Raw genomic sequence first — 16351 nt, 5'->3', positions numbered from 1 at the left:
CACACTTCTCTACTGTGTGGGTTCTATTTATTTTTTTATATCGTTCTCATTTCATTTTTTATCATTCTCCTATCTTTTGATATCTTTATTTAATCAGGGTCCAGACCCTCTTCTGCATCAAAATTTCTACTCCTGTATCTTCAACAGTCACCTCCATTAGGGCTTCTGCATCCATGACCAGTAACCTATCTAGTTTCTCATTTAGCTAATGAGTTAAACTTCCCTAGTGGCTGAAACGGTAAAGAATCTGCCTGCAATGCAGGAGATCTGGGTTTGTTGCCTAAATCAGGAAGATCCTCTGGAGAAGGGAATGGCTACCCACTCTAATATTCTTGCCTGGAGTATTCCATGGACAGAGGAGCCTGGTGAGCCACAGCCCATGGACTTGCAAAGAGTTGGACATGACTGAACAGCTAACAACAGCAACCTTGATCCCAGATAGAATAAGTATTCAACCTATACACTATACCAAATCCTTATTTCTAATAGATATAGTGTCATATTATGGTTTTAATTTATACTTCTGTAACAACTAGTACTAATCATGTTATCTTTTTTGCATGTGTACTTGTCATTTGTAATGACTTAAGTAATAATGATTTACTTTGTCATTCTTTGCATCCGTTCAGACATTTTTCCAATTTTTAGTTGGATTGCCTGTTTTCTTAAGTTTGGAAAGACCATAATAATCTGTTGTTTGTGCATCTTTTACCAGAATTATGATTTGAAAATATTTTTCTCTGAGAATTCAGCTCATCTTTTCATTTTGTTAACAGTGTGTTTCAAAGAGTGACGGTCTTAATTTTGATGAAGTCCTTTTTTTTTTTTTCCTTTTATGGCTTGTACTTTTGTTGCTATATGTAAGAAATCTTTGCTTAACCCCGGGTCAAAATTTTCCTATGCTTTCTTCTAGAAGTTTTATAGTTTCATATTTTTAAATTTAGCTCTTTGATCTTTTTAGTTTTTATTTCTAGAGCTACTAATAAATCAGAGTTCACATTTTTGTGTAGGAGTATCAAGTTCTAGTACCACTTATTGTAAAGACTTTCTTCTCTTAGTACTTGTTGAAAATCAGTTGTCCACATGTTTGTTGGGTCCACTTCCGGACTCTGTATTCCGTTCCATTTATCTAGTTTTCTATCTCAATGCCAGTAGCACACTGCCATGATTACCTTGACTTTATCGTAAGTCTATTATATTAAGTAGTGATAGTTCTCCAGCTCTGTTTCTTTCTTTTTTTCTCTCCAACTCTTGCATAGTTTTGGCTATTATAGGTCCTTTGTTTTGCCCTCTGAATTTTAAAATCATTTGGGGGATTTCTGGGGAAAAAAAATCAACTGTGATTTTTACTGTGATCATATTGAGTCTGTATATCAATTTGGTAATTGATTAACAGAGTTGAGTTCTCTGACCCAGGAACACAGTATTTATTTAGGTCTTATTTTGTTCTCCATAGTGATGTCTTAATAGTTTTCAGTGTACAGATCTTCTTGCATTTCTTTTGCCAGATCTGTCACTGAGTATTTCATATTTTTGTTGCTACCTTAAATGACATTATTTTGTTAGTTTTAATTTTTCAATTTAGATATTGTTATTATGTTGAAATGTAATTGACTTTTCTATATTGATCTTGCATCCTGTAACCTTGGTAAACTCACTAACTAGTTCTGCTGGTATCTTGGTGGACAATGTTTCCATAAACAATTTTCTTGTCTACTAATAGAGATCATTTTACTTCTTTGCAATCTGGATGCTTTTATTTATGTATTTTGGTTGTCCCATTGTACTTATTTGAACCTCTAACACAATAGAAATAGTGAAAGTGGACATCCTAGTCTAATTCTTGATCTTAGGGGGAAAAAAATGACTCTTTGAACATTAAATATAACATTAGTTGTAGGTTTTTGGTAGATCCCTTTCCTCAAGTTGATAAAATTCCTTCTGCTATTTTTTATTTAATCTATTTTGGCTCTAATCTTTATAGTTTCTTCTATATACTTTGAGTTTAATTCGTGATACATTTTATTAAACTGAATCCAGTGATTTAAGAAAAATCTTTTTTTTCTGTTGGGTTGACCAGAAAGTCCTTTTTGATTTTTCTGCAATATCTTAATATGCAAATGAACTTTCTGGCCAACCCAATAATCTAGACATTTAGTGCTCTAAGTCCCCATTCCCTAAATACTAGTTTAGTAGCAGCCCAGAAAATTTTTTATATTTTTTTTCTCATTTTCATTCTCTTCAAAATATTGTTTTATTTTGATTCCATTGACCCATGGGTTATTTGAAATGTGTTAGTTTCCACATATATGAGAGCTTTTTGGAGCTCTCTATGTTATGGATTTCTAATTGATGTCTAATTGAAGTCTATTGGCCTTAGAGAATATAGTTTATATAAGTTGGATCCTTTTTAAATTTATTGAGTCTTAGTTTATAGCTTATAATACGGTCTATCCTGTGAATATTCCACATTCAGAGTTTAAAAAACAAACAAACTGCATATTCTTGTGTTCAGTAGAATTTTATAAATGTCAATTAGTTCAAGTTGTTGTTCAAATATCCAAATCTTTACTAATTTTGGGATCTACTTTCTAAAAAGCAATTATTGAGAGATTGATATTAACCTGAGTATAATTATGGACCTATTATTATTATTTTTTGATGCCCTTATTTTGAAGATATATGCATAAATATTTAGGATAAATATTATCTGCATAAATACTTAGGATTTCTATTCCTCTTCATTAATTGACCACTTTGTCACTCTGAAATAACTTTGTATTATATTTCATTTATGCCTTGTAATACCTGGTAATATACTTCGCTTTAAAATCTTCTTTATTTTAGCTATCCAAGCTTTCTTCTTAACTAATGTTAGTATATTATATATTTTTACATCCTTTAATATATTTGTTTCTTTGTATTTAAAAGCCACATATGATTGAATCTTTATTTTTTATACAATCTGACCATCTCTGCCTTTCAATCAGTATTTAAAATGTATTTTAGTATGATTATGGATATGATTAAGTTTAAATGTCATTTAGGTTTTTTTTCTGTCTTCCATGTTCTTTATATCTCCTTTTTTTCTCTTTTAGACTAACAATATTTTTTTGGTTCCATTTTTCTTCTTTGTTTGCTTATTATTGATTACTATTAAATGTTGCTTTAAGTTTAGTCTAACTTCAAAATGATAATATAACAAACATTTCATGTGTAGTTTATGAGCTGTGCAATATTATATCTCCATTTCCCATTGAAGGTAAGGCCTAGGACTTATTATTTCAGCAATAGCATCTGTCTCAGAGAAGGCAATGGCACCCCACTCCAGTACTCTTGCCTGGAGAATCCCATGGACGGAGGAGCCTGGTAGGCTACAGTCCATGGGGTCGCTAAGAGTCGGACACGACTGAGCGACTTCCCTTTCACTTTTCATTTGCATGCATTGGAGAAGGAAATGGCAACCCACTCCAGTGTTCTTGCCTGGAGAATCCCAAGGACAGAGGAGCCTATTAGGCTGCCATCTATGGGGTCACACAAAGTCGGACACGACTGACGCGACTTAGCAGCAGCAGCAGCATCTAACAGTTTCTGATGCACAGTACATGTCCAGTTACTGCTGAAAGGCTGAATGAACAAATGAACCATCTCCTGAAATTTCAGTTTCATTTCACCTTTGCGTGCTATTGCTGCTGCTGCTAAGTCGCCTCAGTCGTGTCCGACTCTGTGCGACCCGATAGATGGCAGCCCACCAGGCTCCCCTGTCCCTGGGATTCTTCAGGCAAGAACACTGGAGTGGGTTGCCATTTCCTTCTCCAATGCATGAAAGTGAAAAGTGAACGTGAAGTCGCTCAGTCATGTCTGACCCTTAGCGACCCCATGGACTGCAGCCTACCAGGCTCCTCCATCCATGGGTTTTTCCAGGCAAGAGTACTGGAGTGGTTAGACAGTAAAGTGAGTCGGTTTTGCTTGAACACCTGGGCTCCCTAACCAAGTGATAAGCCTAAACAGCAATAACTGAATAATATATGATTTGGATTCGATTGTAAAAGTAAGATTCTAGGATGTTCAGCCCATCTCTTAGTTATAATACACTGAAGAAGCAGGTTGAAACATCCTCACATTCGTTCCTAACCTGTTCTTTTAGTTACTGTATCTGGGAACTATCCAAAGCCTATTGTTCATTTGCTCAGTCACGTCTGACTCTTTTGCGACCCCATGAACTGTAGCCTGCCAGGCTCCTCTGTCCTTCAGATTTCCCAGGCAAGAATACTGGAGTTAGTTGCCTTCTCCAGGTGATCTTCCCAACCCAGGGATTGATCCCATGTCTCCTGTATTGGCAGGTGGATTCTTTACCACTGAGCCACCAGTGAACCCCCCAAAGCTTCTTTGGAACATCTATTTTATTGTCTTTAGCACTAATACCAAAAAGCTGAGTACTTTTATCTCCTGCTAGTTTTTATTACATGTATTTTGAGTCAAAAATAAAGTCTTTAGGTCAAAGATCCAGCATTCAGATTGGTTGTTGAATATCACAAAATGAAAAGTTGAAACCTGCTTCCAGAAGATGTAAATTGTGGTTTTAGCTCTGCCTTAATACACAATAGGGCATGAACAAATCACTGAAGCTCTCTCCCTTGACCTTTATTCCTCGCCACTTCCGTCTTCTATGTCTCTGAATTCATGAAGTTCTTTGGAACAAGTGAAAATATAACACCAAGAGTTCTTAACCTCCTATTGTCCTATCTTCTTTTTTTCCATTCTTTAAAGGACTTCTTTCTAGTTTGCATACATATAGAATGACAAATTAGGAAGGTTTTCATGAATCTTATCATCTTGGCAGATTGTGAGGTTGTAATTATCAGCCCTTGCTTTGACATCTTATTCAAATGAAGAATAATAATTCACCTTCATTCTTCAGGGTGGCAGTTGGTTTTTAATATAAATACCAACACTTATCTGTAAATTAGTTTCCAAACCCTTAGCTATAATTGTTTTCAGTTTAAGGATGCAGCTGAAGTAATCCAAGCATAGACATTATCATAACTTCCTCCTTCCTATCCCACCATAGTATGTATGGATTGACAGAAATAAAATTGGTTTGACTCTAAGAATTCTTATAGTACTTAATAACCAAAGAGTAAGAACAAAGCTAAATTAGTTCTTATACAGTTTGTGAAATTATGAAGGGAATGTGTTGGGGAGGGGAAGTAAAATTGAAAGTGCCTATCGTTATGTTGAAGTAATTTTCCTTGGCTATTCATTTAACTTCAATGTCAAGTTATTTACATAACAAGAGCAATGCCTATCTTTTAAGGGTGATGTGAGAATTAATTTAAATTCCACAAAGCGTTTCGAGGCACCGAGTTGAAAGGTTCTTTATAAATGCCAGGCATTATTATAACCAGACTAGTAAAAAAGAAACACTCAAGATAAAGCTACTCATGCAGAGTCCTCTAAGAGAAACTGTATTGGTAAGGAAATATAAAGGTTACTGCTATTCATAATTTATGGCTGAGGGGAATAAATCAAGACTAATAATAATGCTTTGCTGTCTAGTTAAGTCTTAAAGACAGACGTAGCTGTGATGGAATATATTGCTCCACTCAAGGAGAAGTTTGAAATTGAGACCCTACAAGCAATAACAGTGATATATGAAGATTATTTAAGCCAGTGTCTTTAATTGAGCCATGGAAAATACCATGACAAATTTGACTGTATCTTTCAAAGTCTTCAAGAAAGACTTTGAAATGGAAGATGTAATCCTTTAGCATTTGGGTGTGTGGAACTTGACATTTGCTAAAAATATAGGCATGATGGTCTTCATTCTAGTAGCCACCAAAATCTGTCTCATTGTGAATCCTTTTTAAGTTTTTCTTTTGATTTATGATAAGCGAAAGCTTTAACACAAAGGGAGAAACATTTTTTTCAAAAGATTTCATACAAGCAGAATACTTCAGGAAAGTAAGAGAGATAATCACATACATAAAACCATCTTGTTAAAGTAATCACACATAATGGTAGAAAACTATATGTAAAAATCTTTGAGTCACACAATTAGCTAAAGAAATCTAGTAGGTAAATTTTATGTTGTTATGATCAAATTATAGCTTTTATTACCTGTGTATTGGTTTCCTGTTGCCACTTCAACAAATTACGGAAAGCTTCATGCCTTAAAACAGCACAGAATTATTATCTTAGAGTTGTGTTGGTCCAAAGCGAATCTTGGTGGGCTCAAATTAACCTGTTGGCAGGGTTGTGTTCCTATCCAGAAGATCTAAGGTAGAATGTAGTTTTTTTTTTGTTTTTTTTTTTTTACTTCTTCCAGCATTTAGAGGCTGCCTGTATTTGGCTCATACATGGCCCTCTTCCATTTCCAAAACCAGCAATGGCTGATTGTTGCTCACATCACATTGCTACATCACTCCTTTTTCGTCGTCTTCCACCTCTGAGAACCCTTGTAATTGCATTGGGCCCACTTGTATAATCTCCCTTTCTTAAGGCCTTATTTCCATTATTAGTGACCTTAATTCCATCTGTTACCACAACTCCCCTTTGCCAGGGAAGTAACATAGTCACAGGTTCTGGGGATTAGGACTAGGCATTTTGGGGAGACTATTATTCTAAATTAAAAGATACTTGCTCCTTGGAAGAAAAGCTATGACCAACCTAGACAGCATATTAAAAAGCAGAGACATCACTTTGCTGACAAAGATTTATATAGTCAAAGCTTAGGTTTTTCCAGTAGTCATGTATGGATGTAGAGTTGGACCATAAAGAAGGCTGAGCGCCAAAGAAGATGCTTTTGAACTTTGGTGTTAGAGAAGACTCTTGAGAGTTTCTTGGACAGCAAGGAGATCAAAACAGTCAACCCTAAAGGAAATCAGTCCTGAATATTCATTGGAAGGACTGATGCTGAAGCTCTAGTACTTTGGCCACCTGATGTGAAGAGCAGACTTCTTGGAAAAGACCCTGATGCTGGGAAAGATTGAGGGCAGGAAGAGAAGAGGTGACAGAGGATGAGATGGTTGGATGGCATCGTTGACTCGGTGGACAGGAGTTTGAGCAAACTCTGGGAAATAGTGAAGGACCAGGAAGGCAGGCATGCTGCAGTCCATAAAGTTGCAAAGAGTCAGACACAACTGAGCAACTGAACAATAACAACAAATTGTTCTACCTGTTACAGTCGAAAAGTGGGAAGATGAGAGTTTCAAAATATTTTAGAGACTGGCAAGTAAGTGGCATACAAGTTCTGGCATTTGCTACTGGCATTTTCCGTTATAAAGTTTTGGCAGTAATTTAGTTGGCAAGCCTTTTTCTCTTTTCACCACAGTGAGGTATCAGTTTGCATTTTGCATCTTTATTTCTCATTTCTCTAAGTATCCACCCATCTTTCCAACAAATACTTGGTAAGTATCTAGGATGTGAAGCAGTAAGGATAGACCCAGACAATATAATGCTTAGTGAAATAAGTCAGACAGAAAAAGACAAATGCTATATGATATCACTTGTATGTGGAATCTAAAAAAAAAAGTACAAATTAGTTTATATACAAAACAGAAACACACTCAGAGATGTAGGAAACAAACCAGGGGTGAGCAAGAGGGAGAGGAGGAGGGGAGAGACAAATTAGGGGTATTGGGATAAGATACAAGCTATTATATGTAACATAAATAAGCAACAAGGATATACTCTAGGACAGAAGGAGTTTATAGCCATTTTCTTATAATAACCTACAATAGAAAAGAATCTACAAAAATACCAAATCACTATGCTGTACGTCTGAAGTTAACACTATATTGTAAATCAACTACACTTGTCAAAAACAAAATGCCTTACTTGAATATATTGGCTTAAATTACCCTAGAAACCACTCTATCATTATGAGATCTTGCCCTCAAGGAGCATACTCTGCTAAATATATTACTTGAGCCCCTTCATATAATCGTTCATTAAGTAGTGATATCAGAAAAGATTTCAAAATAATTTACTCACCTTGATGTTTGTTTTCCATGCTGTCTCCCCCACCCCCATTATTCAAATATCAAAGCTTATATGCTGCTTCTAAGTCGCTTCAGCCGTGTCCAACTCTGTGCGACCCCATAGACGGCAGCCCACTAGGCTCCGCCGTCCCTGGGATTCTCCAGGCAAGAACACTGGAGTGGGTTTCCATTTCCTTCTCCAATGCATGAAAGTGAAAGTGAAGTTGCTCTGTGGTGTCCGACTCCTAGAGACCCCATGGACTGCAGCCCACCAAGCTCCTCCGTCCATGGGATTTGCCAGGCAAGAGTACTGGAGTGGGGTGCCATTGCCTTCTCCCAAAGTTTATATACCTCTCTTTAAAAAAAAAAAAAAATCTAATGCCAAGAAAAAACACATAGTTCAGATAGTCCATGCTTATTTGCTCAATTGTGTCTGTCTCTTTGAGACCCCGTGAGATTCTCCAGGCAACAATACTGGAGTGGGTAGCTATGCCTTCCTCCAGGGCATCTTCCTGACCCAGGGATCAAACCCTGGTCTCCTGCATTGCAGGTGGGTTCTTTACTGTCTGAGCCACCAGGGAAGCCCCTAGTTCAGATAGTACTTTCTTTTTCTCTTGTTTAACTCATTTTTCAAAATGGCTTTTCCTGTTTTAAAAAAGTACCATATAGAAGGAAGGAAATGTGTAATTTTCTGTCAGGTCAATGGCACACTTCTTTAAGAGCTTGCAGGTTTGACCAATTCTATGTTGTAAATTCCAGGATTCTTTCCAGCTTGAAAATACAAGAAACTGGATTTAGCCTATAGACCATAAGTTGACTGCAGACTTAATGCAAGTCTTTCAATATGCAAAAAAAAAAAAAAAAACAAAAACCCCTTGTGAAAGTGACCAGGTTGCTCTTTGTTTCAACTAAGTAGGATAGGAGGCAATGATATTAAATAAAAAGAGAAATAATTTAGACTAAGCAACCTCAAGTGTATTAAAACACTGGAAAATGTTACTTAAGGATGTAAATTTTTCTTAGGAAAAATCTTCTTCACACACTGAAAATATAGGACTTGAATATTGGAGAAAATATGCTAGTTAGTAGCATGTGCTAATTAAAAAATTTATTGAAATGAAGTAAATCCAGTTAGTCCTTTCACAGTACATACTTTATCAAGTTTCTAAGCTCTCAACAAGGTACTTGAAAGGTTCACCAGGAATAGTCATCATGAGTCTTTGCTAAACAGCAAAATATATTCTCAGTTGAAGGAGAAAGAAAAATGTCAACTGAACCCCCAAAGTCAAGGTTTCCCATAGAGATAGCTCTACTTGTCTGGAGTGACGTCCCCTTGGACACTTCCTTAAAACACCCTATGTCTCAAGGACATCTGATTGTCAGGGGAAAAAAAAAAATCTAATCACAAATTGAAACATTCTAGCTAAAAGCATTTGCAGTCCCTTCTTACTCTGTTTTAAAGATGTATTTTTAAAGGCCATTTCATTTCTTAACTGGATGTTAGACACTTGACTGCACATGACTCCTCTCCAGAATGTATACAGCTGGATAGGTGGAAATTTTCTTTACACAAGAGTACGACATTTTGATTGTCATTCTCTGGTTTAGAAGCATCTTTTGACTACGTGTTATGGGATAATATACAAACTCCTTAGCAAAACTTATGCTTTTACAGTCTATCCCCAGTCTTCCTTTCCAGTCTCACCTATCAGTACAACCTTCCTATCTCCTTACCCTCTTCAGTCTACATGGCCATATCCTCACCCCCTTTCCTTTGCACACAACGTCCCTTCCATCCAAAGTGATCTGGCTCATCTTGTCCCATCTTGTTCATGAAATAGTTAAGTGATGTCTTCCCCCATCCCTAATTGATTTCATCCCTCAAACCGTTATACTGTGCCTCACCTAAAATTTCTCTTGTTGATGTCTCTAGTGACTTCTCCATTTTTAAACCAAACAATAATGGCCTTTCCATCCTCACTGTGCTTGGCATCAATGGCCACTTCCTATTTCCCAAAACACTCGCTGCCTTAAATGTAGTAAATCCCACCCTTCTGGTTTTTCTTCTGCCTCCTTGACCTCTGGTCTTACTTATGGAGTTCTCTCTTTTCTTCACCCTTAAAAGTTAATGTTCCACAGGGTCCTCTCCTTCCCTTTGGATGCAGTAGAGTAATTGACATGGCAGAAAAAATGTAATGAACATCTGTATCAGTTGACGTTTTGTTGGTGGCAAACAGTGTAAACTGATTAAGCATAGGTCCCAGAGAACAAAGAGCTGACCAGTCAAGCTTGGGGCAGGGCTTAATAACCAAAGGTGGTGGGACGAATGTCAGTATCAAGATGGGACTATGTGCCTGTTTTAGGGTGCCACTCTAAGGGTGGTTCAGTTCCAACAGCCTCCTGTCTTTAGCAGGCCCTCCTCTGTGTTTTTCTCTTGCAAATCATATCTGTTCTTTTAGACTCCAAAATGAAGTGGTGATTCTTCCATGAAGTCTGTTCTGATTCCTTCAAGAATTTGTCAATTGCACCTGCCTTTGAGCTAGATTCATATCAAATATGTAACTATTATTTTACTCAAAGACTGCATTGCAGTTGTTATGGTCATGTGGTCTTTTTTCTTCCTCTGGACTGAGAGATTTATGGGCAAAGATGGTGAGTTCTTCATCTCACTCAGATCCTACCTAGCTCCCTCTCAGTTATTCGAGATACCCCCTTCCCAAGCTTTTAGTTTTTCAGGTTTTGAAACAGTTTAGGGACATATTAAGGTGTGAATTCATATACACATTAGTGTATATGTACACTAATATGTGCATATGTACAGATGCATGTGGCTTGGCTTTAATTAATTAATGTAATAGGAAAAAATGTAGAGGTGTCAGCTTGTACAAGTATATTTTAACAGGAAAATCCTTTTGAACTCCATATTACTCTAAATATTATGTATATATGCTTTTACACTTCTTTATCTTCCTTAGTATTAAATTTGACAATTTTAAACAAAGCCTGAATAAAACTTCTTTTTTGTTTTCCATTACACTTTAGCAAAGATGGAAAGTAATGTTTCCATTTTATTATGAAGAAGATACATTGGCTTTATATTTAAAATAAATGGTAAAATGTGTTGTGTTATGCTAAATAACAAGTCATTTCATGTGTTGGTGATAAAAATAAACTAAGAAGACTAGAAACAGAAATGTGTGTAGAAAAGCTAAGAGAAATGAATAGCAAAGAACAAGCTATTTTGCTAAATAATATGAGAAGCCAACTATTTTGTACAGAGCTATGATTTAACTTGGAGAAGGCAATGGCACCCCACTCCAGTACTCTTGCCTGGAATATCCCATGGACGGAGGAGCGTGGTAGGCTGCAGTCCATGGGGTCGCAAAGAGTCGGACACGACTGAGCAACTTCACTTTCACTTTTTACTTTCATGTATTGGAGAAGGAAATGGCAACCCACTCCAGTGTTCTTGCCTGGAGAATCCCAGGGATGGGAGAGCCTGGTGGGCTGCCGTCTATGGGGTTGCACAGATTCGGACACGACTGAAGGGATTTAGCAGCAGCAGCATGATTTAACTAAAATATGAGAAGAATTGTTGGGCTTTCTTTATGGCTCAGTGGTAAAGAATCTGCCTGCCAATGCAGGAGACACAAGAGACACAGGTTCAATCCCTGAGTTGGGATGATCCACTGCAGAAGGAAGGGGCAATCTACTCCAGTTTTCTTGCCTGGAAAATCCCATGGACAGAGGAGCCTGGTGGGCTACAGTCCTTGGGGTCACAAAGAGTTGGACACAACTGAGCAAGTGAGCACATGATTTAACTAAAATATGAGAAGAATCATTAGTAAAATGTTATGCATACTAAATATTTTAATTATTGTACATAATTATTTAATTATGTACAGCAACATCAGACATCCCTCTCTGAACATGAACTAAGTCCTATTGAAGAAGAACTGCTTATCTACTTATGAAATAAAAATCCTGAAGCACTCAACTAGATATGCAAGTCTCATGCAGCAAAGCTCTATTAATGTAATGTTAGTATACTACTATATGCTATAACAAACAAATGACAACATTTCAAAATTTTAAAACAATTGTTGTTGTTCAGTCACTTAGTTGTGTCTGACCCTTTTCGACTTCATGGACTGCTGCATACCGGGCCCCTCTGTCTTCCACTGTCTCCCAGAGTTTGCTCAAATTCATGTCCACTGAGTCATTGATGTCATCCAACCAGCTCATCCTCTGTCACCCCATTCTCCTCCTGCCCTCAATCTTTCCCAGCATCAGGGTCTTTTCCAGTGAGTTGGCTAGTCACATCAGGTGGCCAAAGTATTGGAGCTTCAGCATCAGTCCTTCCAGTGACTATTCAGGCATTTATTGTGGGTGTTCCTGAGGTAGATTTCCTCCATATGGTGATTCAGGACTCTAGTTTCCACCCTCTTACAGCTGTCTCATTTCCTAGAACATTGTAATCCTCTACTTCTGGCTAGCAAATAAGTGAATAAGGCATACTTATATCTTAATCATCATTACCCCAAAAGACTTACCACTTGTCTTCATACTCCTTTAGCTGGAACTTTCATGTGTTTCTACTTAGATGCAAGGGGAGCTAGAAGATATGGCTGGCTAGCTGCTTCCTGGTACCAATTCTGTACTAGTGAAAGCATGAATCCTGGTGGACAGTTAGATGATCTGTCATAGCTCACCCCTCTAGCCAAGGCAACAACAATTGTTACCCTTTCTCCCACCCATAGAATGCTTTCAGTTCAACTCAAGGGAAACAGCCCAAAATTTCATCCTGTCCTTACTTCCAGTCCAAAGTCCAGCATCTCAATCAGATCTAGCTGTGGCTCTTTGGAGCCTAGTGACCAATAAACTAGGGTTTATGTTAACTGCCTACTGTTCCCCCTCCCCTCCCCACTCTGCCCAAGCACAAATCTAATATATAGCAACTTATTAGGGGGCAGGAAAGTTGCAATTAAGTTTCTCATTCAAAACAAATGTGAAGTGGGAAATACAGAGCAATACTTGTCCAATGAGAACAATGAGATGCTGCCATGGCAAACCCTGTGAAGGCTCCATGCCTCGCAGTATTCAGGAGTTTTTGATTATTATGCATTTGAAATTATTGCATTATTGTGCATTTAAAAAGAATTTTTTCATCCTTTATTCTCCCTGGCCCTTTGATCTCTGCACATTTAGAAACTTCTTTGTCTTGTCATCCATGGCTGAATCATGTAAAGGAGTATGATCACTTTCTACTTGGAAATCTGGTCACCATTTCACAGAGTTTCTTCACCAGTACCATTTTTAGAAGCAGTAGATTTCATATCCATGGGCCTTCATTTGTTACACATGAGAGTATTTGCACCTTAAGTACAGTGTTCGTACCGTTAGTAAGTGCTTCTGCTGCTAAGTCACTTCAGTCGTGTCCAACTCTGTGCGACCCCATAGACGGCAGCCCACCAGGCTCCCCCGTCCCTGGGATTCTCCAGGCAAGAACACTGGAGTGGGTTGCCATTTCCTTCTCCAGTGCATACAAGTGAAAAGTGAAAGTGAATTTGCTCAGTTGTGTCCGACTCCTAGCGACCCCATGGACTGCAGCCCACCAGGCAGCTCCGTTCATGGGATTTTCCAGGCGAGAGTACTGAAGTGGGGTGCCATTGCCTTCTCCAGTTAGTAAGTACAGTGTGCCCAGAAAAAACAGAAAATCCCAGGTTATTTCAATGGAGGAAATTTAACACTGGAAATTAGCTACATGTGTAATAGAGCAGAGACACCAAACAAATGATGTTGAATAAACTTAGAGGCTAACAAAATCAGTAAACTGCTGCACCCCAAGGGATAGAAAGGCGGTAGAAAGAAGTGATATTACCATATATCATCTGAGTTTTTAGCTCCAATAGGAAGAAGCCATGAGCTCCTCACTTATTCTTTCATCTTTGTGTCCTCACATAGTAAGCCCTTAAATGTTTAATTGAACAGAGATAAGCAATAAATCTTTCCACTGACTTCAGTTAGAGATATTCATGAGAAAATTAAAATGTGACAGAGATTATGGTGCTCAGTACTGAGATGATCCTTAATTTGGGAATCAACTGCAAATAGTTATTTTTGGACCTTTTTAGTAACCTGTTATTGGCGTTTAAAGAATAAGAAATTGTCAAAAGTTTTAAATATTCTCTTCCTGTATGAGACGTTTGGAGTTTGGAACAATACCAAATTTCATATCAACATAGAAGAATTTAAAAGGAATAAAGTCTGTAGGTGGTTCATGCCAAATTTTTATTTTTTAAAGACGGGATAGGGAGAAATAGAAAAAGCTTTCCAGACTTGCTAGGGAAACAGCAGTTACAACTACAGAGGATGTATAGCTCTGTCTTAGTCTTGGCTTCTTTTTTGGAATCATCTCTTGAGTTAAAAGGAGAAGGCAATGGCACCCCACTCCAGTACTCTTGCCTGGAAAATCCCATGGACGGAGGAGCCTGGTAGGCTGCAGTTCATGGGGTTGCTAGAGTCAGACACGACTGAGCGACTTCACTTTCACTTTTCACTTTCATGCATTGGAGAAGGAAATGGCAACCCACTCCAGTGTACTTGCCTGGAGGATCCCAGGGAGGGGAAGCCTGGTTGGCTGCCGTCTATGGGGTCGCACAGAGTCGGACATGATTGAAGCGACGCAGCAGCAGCAGCAGCAGCCTGAATTAAAAATGACATTCCTTTGTCTGCTGGTTTGAGCCAGGAACCTTTAACTCGTTTTCCTTTACCATTTGTTTAAAGTTTCTGTAAAATATCCCATTGGCTACTCCAACAGTCAAAAAGAATAAATTCTAGAATCTGATCATAATTTTTGAAAACATCACAAATGCCATGTAATCTGCTCTTGGCTGAGCCTTCATATGCTCAAGTGTAGAAATGCTGGACTGAACCTGGTTATGGCTTCTAGGATGGGCTAGAGAAAAGTCTCAAGGTAGTAGATACATTTAACAACTTGGAAGTTGAGACTAGTTTGAGAAGCTTTTATGATATGACTGTGTTGTCTCTCTTGGAGAAAGAGCCTTGCCTGAAGATTTCTTCGTGAATATTTTCACTTACATGTGGAAACGAAGATTTTTTTATTTTCTGCAGAGTACACCAAATTCAGTTGCCGTGTTGTGCTTTAAAAACATTTTATCATACCTAAGCATGTTTATGGTTCTCCCATTTACTTAGAAACTTCAAGTTTATTTACTTTTTCACGTTAGTTTAAAATAAGGATAGCTGAAAATATAATGTCCTGAGTTCCGTATGTTTATTCCATTTAAAAATAATCATTAAGACTTGAATATAGGCTGTGTCTAAAAGGTGTCATGACTGAGTGAAAAGGGGACAATACTTTTTCTTTTATCTAATTGATACCTAGCATCTGAAGAGCATTTCTTGCCCATGTTGTCTCTGTGGGACTGTGGGATTGTGAAATAATGACTTGATAGTTTGGCAGTTTTATGAAAAATAATTATTTTGTTAGAGTCCTCATAATATCATCTTTATAGTTTTGAAAACATGTAGTCAGGAAAAAGCTTCCTGGGTATTGATGGATGTGTGGTCATCCATCTTTCCCATCTCTAATTGAGTTGATTTCCTTTAATACTGCTTTGCAATGAAAATATTAAAACATGAGGTATACGTTTGCTACTTCCAATAATTGGTTTTGCTTTTTGAGCATGCTATCTGTAATTTCAAAGACCATTTCTTTCTGAACTCCTTAGAGTGGTCTTGAAATTATAGGTGTCTATTAAGTATTTTTCAACTGCAAGTCAATGTAGCTGCTGTGCTATTAATTCATTATGAAGTGACACAGGAAGAAAACTCATTATGTGATAATATGAAAACACATATTTGTCAAAAAAAAATAAAGGAGTCTTTATTGAAAACCCATTTGCTGTGGTGGGAGTGAAATGATTTATCAAACACATTTAGGTGCGACTCCAACTTTTCAGACAGGAAAATGTATAGAAAAGATTGAATTCTGCTCCTTAGAAGTTCTGTATTATACACCTAAATGTGTTCTTTTTTGTTCCTTACAGGTGATATTATACCCAACTTCCAATAGCTCCAAATCAGCTGAGTTGCACCGAATGATAGTTCCAAAAAATAGCCAGGACTCGGACTTAAAAATCAAATTGGCAGTGCGAATGGATAAACCACCACATATGAAACATAGTGGGTGAGTGTGTACTTGAAGAGGTTTTTCTTCTGAATTACTGAATTTCATGGTATCATTTTTGTCATTTTCCTCGGAGAAAGTATCGGGCATTCACATGGAATTCCCCCCCACCAAAATTACATTCGTGAAAAGGGTGCAAGTGAAAGCATTAGTTGCT

General features: G+C 37.6%; 1 protein-coding gene across 19 annotated transcripts in view; it reads left to right on the top strand.

Annotated features, from left to right (window-relative positions):
* CADPS2 (calcium dependent secretion activator 2) overlaps positions 1-16351 on the top strand; it is a 591939-nt gene that overhangs the window by 323954 nt on the left and 251634 nt on the right. For all 19 annotated transcript variants that reach the window (XM_045166445.1, XM_045166444.1, XM_045166437.1 and 16 more), the window contains exon 8: positions 16055-16194. In XM_045166445.1, coding sequence (XP_045022380.1) covers positions 16055-16194 — 140 coding nt within the window. The remainder of the gene's footprint in view (positions 1-16054; positions 16195-16351) is intronic.

The sequence above is a fragment of the Bubalus bubalis genome, chromosome 8 (genome assembly GCF_019923935.1).
Source record: "Bubalus bubalis isolate 160015118507 breed Murrah chromosome 8, NDDB_SH_1, whole genome shotgun sequence".
Lineage (NCBI taxonomy): Eukaryota > Metazoa > Chordata > Mammalia > Artiodactyla > Bovidae > Bubalus > Bubalus bubalis.
Note: the sequence above shows the minus strand (reverse complement) of the source record. Positions and strands in the feature narration are given on the sequence as shown.